This window comes from Physella acuta, unplaced genomic scaffold, assembly GCF_028476545.2.
Source record: "Physella acuta isolate Inbredline_101_S28 unplaced genomic scaffold, ASM2847654v3 ptg000871l, whole genome shotgun sequence".
Classification (NCBI taxonomy): Eukaryota; Metazoa; Mollusca; class Gastropoda; family Physidae; genus Physella; species Physella acuta.
The window spans coordinates 112,304-122,500 of NW_026732388.1; the positions used below are offsets into that span (position 1 = coordinate 112,304).

Below are 10,197 nucleotides of genomic sequence, written 5' to 3' on the forward strand. Positions count from 1 at the left end.
TGACCAAGCCGGTTTTAATTTGACCAAGCAGGTTTTGAGTATGCAGGTTGCTTTGACATAGAAAGGAGGACGACTCTTTCCTGACCTATTTTCCTAAGAAATTACGTGACAAAAAAATTGATCGCATTTTTTTTTTATTATTCTTTAAAAAATAAATCATCAAAATTATCTTCAAAAAACAAATCAACATGCAGATATACAATTTACAGTTGGAAATGTGTGAATAAGTGTTGAAACGTCACAAACCAATCACTGAGAATCAAGCTAGCACGGAAGTGACGTCACTAGGCCTTGGAATGTATCCAGGGATACCGCGGTCGCGCCGGCTGTGAGGGGGAGCTCTTGGGCGCGATGGCCTTGCACCAGAAGATCTGCAGGAGAATGAACTTGAGGTGGTTTCTGAACTGTTTGCTGGTGGCCGCGTAGATGAAGATATTACAGGCGTGGTGCGAGATGCCTAGTTCTATGATGATCTTGCGCGCCGTGAAGTAGGAAATGTATCTCTGCCAGACGGGGTCACGTGACATGGCGTCGATAGGCATAGCCTCCCCGAACTGGATGATAGGCTCCATTGTGAAAACTATGGTCACCGGGAGTTTGCTGAATATCAAATAAAAGGAAATCCACATCAGCGTGGCCGTGGTGGAGGTGCAGCGCGCCCCTACGTGCCGGTGTAAGGTTTCAGACGTGACGTAGAGTTTCCCCACCGTGCGGATCTGTTTGAGAACGCAGGCGTTTAGGATAAAGGCAACGATGGGCACGACCCCGAACATGACAAGCTCGGAGGTCCAGTTCCAGTAGACGTACATCATGTTGATGGTGGTGCTGTTGACGGTCCGCACGGAACATTCCCCGATTTCCGGACTGACGTTCCAGAAGACAGCCTGGGGGAGGGCCAGCAAGAAGGAGATGAACAAGATGGCGGTGATTATTTTGGAAGAGCGCGAGTTCTTGGAGAACTTCTCGCAAGAGAACGGCCGGCAGACCGAGATGAACCGCTCCACAGTGAAGGCGAAGACCAGCATCAGAGAAATGTACTGTGACGTCATGGACAGAACATTCCAGATTTGACACCAACCCTGTTAGAAAAAAAAATTATAACTAAAAAAAAAATTCCATTAATATAATTTAATATTACGTGTTCTATGTAGGCTATTTTTAATGTAATGTGTCTTTACAAACTATTCATTTCTCTTATTGAATTTGCAGCTCTTTGTATAATTAAGTGAAAAAAAAACAACTTTCCATTACGTAGATTATTTGTTTACTTCAGCATCGCCTCGACATGTATTATAAAATGTTTACACCGAATTCCTATGTTTCATCTTCGGTTATTTTTAAGTAGTGTAAAATTTATTTTAGCAGAAAAGTTTTTTGATGTTTTCTATTTCTAGTTGTCTTTGACATTATATTTAGACCATATATATATATATATATATATATATATATATATATATATATATATATATATATATATATATATATATATATATATATATATATATATGAATGTTGTCTTTACATTGTTATAGGGGACGTTTCTCGTAATATAATGATCGACTACCATAATCTGCATAAATCACTGTTTGTTCAGTTAACCATTCGCTTATATCATACTCTGTATCAAGAACTGAGTCAGTTATGTCAGAAAGTCAAGTTTTTACTGTAATCTAAAGCCATTTCAGGAAGCGACATTGCCAAGTCAATCTTCAATGATATTATCATTTAGAGTGAGAGATTAAGTCATATAATCTCAAGTAAACTGTTGAATGTGGTTTCATCAACTAATTTTGGTCATTCATAATTATAAGTCATTTTGGAACATTATGCCATCAAGTCAATTAGGACATCGTTTCTAGTCTTTTTGAACAATTATGTCATCTTCTCAAGTCTATTTGGACATTCAAGTCATTTTCTCAAGTCAGTTGGACTCTCAAGTCACCATCTCAAGTCAATTTGGAAATTCAAGTCACCATCCCAAGTCAATTTATACATTCAAGTCATCTTCCCAAATCTATTTGGACATTCAAGTCATTTTCTCAAATCAGTTGGACTCTCAAGTCACCATCTCAAGTCAATTTGGAAATTCCAGTCACCATCCCAAGTCAATTTATACATTCAAGTCATCTTCCCAAATCTATTTGGACATTCAAGTCATCTTCCCATGGGAATTTGGACATTCAAGTCATCTACTCAAGTCAGTTGGACATTCAAGTCATCTTCTCAAGTCAATTTAGACATTCAAGTCATCTACTCAAGTCAGTTGGACATTCAAGTCATCTTCTCAAGTCAAATTTGACATTCAAGTCATCTACTCAAGTCAATTTTGACATTCAAGTCACCCTCCCAAGTCACTTTGGACATTCAAGTCATCTTCTCAAGTCCTTTTATATCGTGTAGCCACAGGCTGTCATATTCTCACGCACTAAGGGAGATAATGGACAACCACTATGGCGGTAAAACGCGTTAAGTGGGCCCTCAAAAATACCACCACTCCAGCTAAAAATAGTTTCGAAAGAAAAAAAAAAAACGGCCATTTTCCAACCATTGATTTGCAAAAAAAAAAAAAAAGAAAAAAAAAAAAAAGAAAAAACAATTTCATTATTCCTATGCCAGGACTGACGTTAGAAGCGCCTCAGTGTGTTTAGACGGCAAAAAATGGTATGTTACTAAAAATAACCCTAACTTCATCAAAAATTGAAAAGTTACTAGTCCGACTATAAAACCCAGACATCTATAAATCATGTTTTCTGAGGCGTCTACAGATCTAATAAAACAAAGCATGAAAAGAACTAATAGGAAACAAAAACGGTTTTATGTTACCAAGATATTACTGTATATTATTATGTAGTCTTACATAAACTCAGCGCTGCCCTTAGTACACATTATTTCCGCAATACATAGCCATGCGAAATTATCGAACAAAGATTATCTCCCTTAATATCTTACGTTTAGATTGCATCCCTTGACCTTTAAGGTTAGTAATTTTTCTTCATTAAGATATTTTTTGATTGACAAATACTTAATTAATAGTTGTTGGAGAATTTATTATTAAATCGTGCCGATAATTTGTTCTATTATTAGAACCAGATATAATTAAATCGAGGCTGGTTGTTTTCTCTTATCGTTCGAGAACGGAATCGGCAAGTTTGTAGTTAGATAAGCAGACATCAACATGGGATTAATAAAAAAAGTACTTTAGGGAAAAATTGTTATCCCTAGGATTAATTCTAAGCCAACTGATTAGCTACAATGAGATTAATTTATCTGAATCTATGATAAACTCATTATAAATTAGTGTTGGTACGTTAAGAAATTAAGGCGTTAGCTTAGCATTTGTTTTATTCAGAAGTCAAACTACACTGCAATGAAACTTATTTTAAAAAGAGGCTGAACGTTACTGTAATGAAACTTCACTGAAGCGAAATATAACTGAAGAACAACTTGTTGAAAAGTTGCATAATTTGTTTTAAAATTCATTTCAATGAAAAATATATTAACTTTATTTAGAAACTTTTTAAAAAGAAACGAGTGTTTTCTCAATTAGGCGTTTGGATCATTAGTTTATAAACACAATTAAAGTAATTAGAAATTGGAGAAACGCCAGAAATGCTAAGAGAAATTATGTTCAAATAACGGCTACGTAATTCTTGTGTTACTTTTTTTTTTGTTTTACCTCTAAGGGGTCGCACTCTTGAGGAGGAGGGGTTTGGATTTGTGTGACGATATGTGACAAAGGGGGGGGGGAGCAGAATAGTGAAAGTGTGACGGCACGCATTAGCAATTTACAAAGTAATATTAAAATACAAGCTCTAGCCGTTATTAGATGTTTTTAAAAAAGACAGTTTTTGTGTTCATGTATTGAAATAGAAATTGGTTAACACATCATTGTCCGGGCTCAAACATTTGTTTTAGAAGGAAATCGATGGTTTAAAAAACTGCTATTGTAAGCTGACGTCATATGAGGGGGGTGGGGGCTGGCTTTTTGTGACGATGTGTGACGGCGGGAAGGAGAGGAGATTTTTAAAAAATCGTGACGTTGTACATGGATGACCCCCAGTATCAATAAGGACGTGAAACAATGCCGTGGTGTGTCCAAAATCACACGAAAGTAACACCCCTAATAGACGATGGTAGTGTCAAATTGTAAGAGACTAGAATTATTACACGAGCTGTATGCAAAGGTACACTGTATTGTTTTCACATGTATTCCGACTTAAAATAAAATAATTATTTAATTATTAAAAGGAACCTAACCTACTCATGTCGCAAAAGTATTAGATTGTAAACTGTAAACAAGTTAAGACGTTAGAGTCCCCCCCCCCCCCCCCAATCCCCTTGATGTAGGAAAGCATTACATCTACTGGTACTAACAGTTACAATATTCAAGAGTGTTGTTCACTGTTACATCTACTGATACTAACAGATACAATATTCAAGAGTGCTGTTCACTGTTACATCTACTGATACTAACAGATACAATATTCTAGAGTGCTGTTCACTGTTACATCTACTGATACTAACAGATAAAATATTCAAGAGTGCTGTTCACTGTTACATCTACTGATACTAACAGATACAATATTCAATAGTGCTATTCACTGTTACATCTACTGATACTAACAGATACAATATTCTAGAGCAGTGGTTCCCAACCTTTTTCGAGTGGCGACCCCCTTTTATAAAAATTAAGTGACCCGCGACCCCCATAGAATTAAAAAAGCCGAAATTAGTATGGAAATTAATAAGCACTAAAATAAGATTTTCTAGTAGACTTTCAATATGAACTACTCTTGATAACTATTTTAATAGCATGAGTATTATTGCATACTATTCACTAAACCTTCGTGGTTAAATTTTTAATTAAAAAAAATTGTTAACGCCAACCTATGTCATTATAATTATCTTAATTTTGTTTTTAATCGAAAAATAGTGTTCAAAATATATTCTCGAAAAGTAAATCAATTTTACGTTTGGATATAAATGGTGAATAATACACCAAAATTGTGTCTGCAGTTTTTCATCTTACGCGGAATCATTCTGCAAATCAAAGAATTCATCTTGTAATTCTCGAGAATGCTGGCAACATCAAGGGAAGAAGAGAAATAGCGATGCAGTTCGTTTTCAAGAGATTCAAGATGCCCAGAAATCGCTTCTTTCAAAATTTTAATTATCTCACAATCAGATTCATCTACCAAAATTTATTTTCTTTACCGATTTTGCAGCTTTGATAAAAAAAATACCCCGAGATTATCATGGAAAGTTTTAATATTCGTTCATTTTCCCTGAAGCTTCAGGTTAAGCTTATCTTGATGTTCGAACACATCTGCTATGTATGATACTCTCTCCAACCACTCTATGTCGTTTTAAGTATACCAAAAGGTCTTGTTTCCTTTGCATTTCCAAGAACAATTTGATTTCAGATTTCAATTCAAAAACACAATTTACAACATTTCGTTTGACAGCCAGCGTACTGTAGTGTAGAAGAGCAGAACCTCGTGATCTATATTAATGTTTTGCTCAGTTCTTTGAAGGCTCCAGATTTTATATAATTTACGACTTATACTAGCAATGGACTCTTAATGTCGATTGGTTAGGGCAGTGGTTAGGGAGCTAAATCTTTTCTGTTTTCTGAAAGCCCGATTTTGATCTAAACATAGATGTCGCACCATCCGTACAAACCCCCACAGCCGTTCTAACCCATTTTAATCATCCAATGGCGAAAGCTTAATTTCGATAAAAATGTGTTATTTAGCATTTACTTACATGCAGCGTTTGATGAGATTTTCTCCTATTGTTTTTTTTTTTTTTTTTTTTTTGCTTGGCATTTTCTATCGCGACTTCATTTGATGCTTGCACTAATGCTGGTGAAAACTTCCTGTTCGATCAAGTCTCTGGCGTTTGCAACTAGCTTCTTACCGACGAAAGAACTCCATATATTTTTTGGTGTGTTCCGAATGACTCGTCTCAAATGGCGTTAAAGTTTTGAAGATTTCATAGATTCGTGACTGAGAACAACTTTGTACAGTGCGCTTTGTTTCTTCTCTATTACATTTCCAGTGATGTTAATGAAGCCGAATTTAAAAAAAAATTCTTCGAAATATTCATGTTTTGTTTCAAATTACTAAGGTTTAGTATACCAGTTGGCGACCCCCCAGAAAGACCTTCGCGACCCCCAGGGGGGTCGCGACCCCCAGGTTGGGAACCCGTGTTCTAGAGTGTAGTTCACTGTTAGATCTACTGATACTAACAGATACAATATTCAAGAGTGCTGTTCACTGTTAGAGTCAAACGTCTCGTCGCACTCACTAAGGTGTTTGAGAAATTCTTCGGGGCATGAAATACAGTCCCCTCTTTAACAACATTCTACCTGCAAGTCCAGGTATCCCACCAACGCCCCCCCCCGGCTACCTCTCCCATCTGACCTGCAAGTCATGTGTCCCCCTCTCTACAACCCCCTCCCCCACAACCCCCTCCCACACAACCATCTCCCCCACAACCCCCTCCCCCTCCGCCCCCTCCCGCCCCCTGACCTAGCCCAGATCTCACCTGCAGGTCATGTCCACCTCACCAACACCCTCCCCCACAACCCCCTCCCCCCACTCCCCTCCTACCGTCTGACCTAGCCCAGATCTCACCTGCAGGTCATGTCCACCTACCCAACCCCCTCCCCCACAACCCCCCCCCTCCACCCCTCCCGCCCCCTAACCTAGCCCAGATCTCACCTGCAGGTCATGTCCACCTCCCCAACCCCCCCCCCCCCTTACTCCCCTCCCACCCCCTGACCTAGCCCAGATCTCACCTGCAGGTCATGTCCACCTCCCCCACAACCCTCCCCCTCCACCCCCTCCCACCCCCTGACCTAGCCCAGATCTCACCTGCAGGTCATGTCCACCTCCCCCACAACCCTCCCCCTCCACCCCCTCCCGCCCCCTAACCTAGCCCAGATCTCACCTGCAGGTCATGTCCACCTCCCCAACCCCCCCCCCCCCCCTTACTCCCCTCCCACCCCCTGACCTAGTCCAGATCTCACCTGCAGGTCCAGAGCACCCACCATCCACGGGTACTGTAGCTCATTACCGACTGTCAGGATCAGGAATAAAAAATCTGAGACGGCCAAAGTGGCCAGGTATGCTGCGGATGTGTTACACTTGCGCATGCGCCTCAAGGTCCAGATTCGCGCTGATATCTGAAAGGAAGCATCACAGATAAATAACAAATTTTTAATGTCAAAAACATAACAATTTTAAAAATTCCTGTAGGCCATATAATATCAGTTTCTCGATCATCACTGTTGTTACGTTCAATTCCGTTTTAAGAGTTCATAAGTAGGAACAGAACAGGTTAAAGTAAATCAGTTGGTTATTATAATGTATTGGCGTATTTCATTCACAATTTATATCAGAAATCCTTAATAATCACCAGTGCCGGCGCCAGGTTATTTAGCGCCCTAGGCAAAACTTATTAAAAGCACCCCCCACCCCCGCAATTTTTTTCGTGCACCCGTGTTATCAGAGGCGTAGCGACCCTTCCCGACCTTAGGGGGGGGGGGGGGGCGCCAAATTGAAAGTTAGAGGGGGGGGGTGCAAATGAAAAGTTCGAGGGGGGGGGGGTGCAAATCGAAAGTTTGAAGGGGGGTGCAAATCGAAAATTTGCTCCCAAGGGGGCGCCAAATTGAAAGTATGTCCCCGGGCGCCGGGAAGGGTCGCTACGCCTCTGCAAGTTATAGGTAGCGCCGGCCCTGATAATCACATACTCTTAAGCATTTCCTCCAACCTTAAAACTTCAGTCAAGAAAATTAAAAACAACAACAAAAAAACCCACATTTTAATGAGACTAGCTAGCTACATGGACGCTACAACTTGTGGCAAACATATTTTGTTGTGTACAATGTGTATCCTGGTTGTGTCGAGTTAGTGATCTAACATTTCTAAATAGCAGAAAATAGCTGTATAGCTTTAGCTATCTATCTATATTAATAAATATAATATTTGTATATTTTTGGGTTCTTTTATCTATCTATTTAAATGTTATTATTTATCTAAGTGATTTCCCTTGCGAATACATCATATGTGGTTGTAAAATATGTTTTCTGATTTAGCATAGGGAAATAGAGCAGGATGACGCTCAAGAGAAACTCGAAATGTCTCTCTCTGTGATGTGTTTTATTGTGATTACAAATATTAAGATCATAAAGTTATGAAAACACATTTTCAAGAAACAAAGCCTGAGAAATATTGTAAAAAGAAATTGTTGTATACATAATACAAAGTGTTTCTAAATCCAAAGCGAAGTAGAACAAACTCGTAAATTTTTTTTAGATAGATGGAGAGAGTAGATAGATGGAGAGAGTAGATAGATGGAGAGAGTAGATAAATGGAGAGAGTAGATAGATGGAGAGAGTAGATAGATAGAGAGAGTAGATAGATGGAGAGAGTAGATAGATGGAGAGAGTAGATAGATGGAGAGAGTAGATAGATGGAGAGAGTAGATAGATGGAGAGAGTAGATAGATGGAGAGAGTAGATAGATTGAGAGAGTAGATAGATGGAGAGAGTAGATAGATGGACAGAGTAGATAGATGGAGAGAGTAGAGAGATGGAGAGAGTAGAGAGATTGAGAAAGTAGATAGATGGAGAGAGTAGATAGATGGAGAGAGTAGATAGATGGAGAAAGTAGATAGATGGAGAGAGTAGATAGATGAAGAGAGTAGATAGATGGAGAGAGTAGATAGATGGAGAGAGTAGAGAGATGGAGAGAGTAGAGAGATTGAGAAAGTAGATAGCTGTAGAGAGTAGATAGATGGAGAGAGTATATAGATGGAGAGAGTAGATAGATGGAGAGAGTAGAGAGATGGAGAGAGTAGATAGATGGAGAAAGTAGATAGATGGAGAGAGTAGATAGATGGAGAGAGTAGATAGATGGAGAGAGTAGATAGATGGAGAGAGTAGATAGATAGAGAGAGTAGATAGATGGAGAGAGTAGACAGATGGAGAGAGTAGATAGATGGAGAGAGTAGATAGATGGAGAGAGTAGATAGATGAAGAAAGTAGATAGCTGGAGAGAGTAGATAGATGGAGAGAGTAGATAGATGGAGAGAGTAGATAGATGGAGAGAGTAGATAGATGGAGAGAGTAGATAGACGGAGAGAGTAGATAGATGGAGAAAGTAGATAGATGGAGAGAGTAGATAGATGGAGAGAGTAGATAGATGGAGAGAGTAGATAGATGGAGAGAGTAGAGAGAGGGAGAGTGTAGACAGATGGAGAGAGTAGATAGATGGAGAGAGTAGATAGACGGAGAGAGTAGATAGACGGAGAGAGTAGATAGATGGAGAGAGTAGATAGATGGAGAGAGTAGATAGATGGAGAGAGTAGATAGATGGAGAGAGTAGATAGATGGAGTGAGTAGATAGATGGAGAGAGTAGATAGATGGAGAGAGTAAATAGAGAGTAAACAGAGAGTAGAAAGATGGAGAGAGTCAACACATTAAGGTAACCAAAGCGAGGCAGCCTCCATTTAAAACGATCTTTTATTTCTAATGAGTAAACACAACACTACCTGAGAGCAACGAGCCAGAAAGGCTATCCTATTATCTCGTTTAACTTATTTTTTGTTCCTTCAAAAAGTCGATCACATTTTTTCATACAACTAAAAGATCAATATCCTCTCTTTGTAGTGACATTAGAATCTCAGACGTCGATATTAAGCTGCTTAGTTTTTTACTTTCTCGTATATACGAAGTATAGAGAAAGTCTTGTAATCGTGCAAAAAAAAAAAATCGAGATTTTTGCAAATCTCGACGTTTTGCATCTCACTGATACGGAAAAACATAATTTTGCAATCTTGTCCGTATGTCTGTGTGTCTGTGTGTGTGTGTGTGTGTGTGTGTGTGTGTGTGTGTGTGTCCGTGTGTAAACACGATAACTTGAGTACCGTTACAGCTAGGTTGATGAAATTTCATATATAAGTATTTAATCAAAATCGTAGATCCGTATCAACTTTTGAGCGATTTCCGATAACCGGAAGTGGTACTTTTCCTACTTTGAATTTTTCAAAAGCCTATAACTTGAGTACTATTTCAGATAGATAAATGAAATTTCATACGTAAGTAAAAGATCTAATTCTCTACCTTCTATTAAATTTTGAGTCATTTCCGTTGACTGGAAGTAGTACTTTACGCTACTTCCGATTTCTCA

At 38.9% G+C, this 10,197-nt stretch overlaps 1 protein-coding gene across 1 annotated transcript; it reads right to left on the reverse strand.

Annotated features, from left to right (window-relative positions):
* Positions 1–231: 231 nt before the first annotated feature.
* Positions 232–7,183, reverse strand: LOC131952377 (putative G-protein coupled receptor 142). Its single transcript, XM_059315001.1, has 2 exons — positions 7,034–7,183; positions 232–1,079 (listed from the first exon to the last, which is right to left on the reverse strand). The coding sequence occupies exons 1-2, from the start codon at positions 7,157–7,159 to the stop codon at positions 285–287; spliced, it is 921 nt and encodes a 306-aa protein (XP_059170984.1). The 5' UTR covers positions 7,160–7,183; the 3' UTR covers positions 232–284.
* Between the last annotated feature and the right edge of the window lie 3,014 nt (positions 7,184–10,197).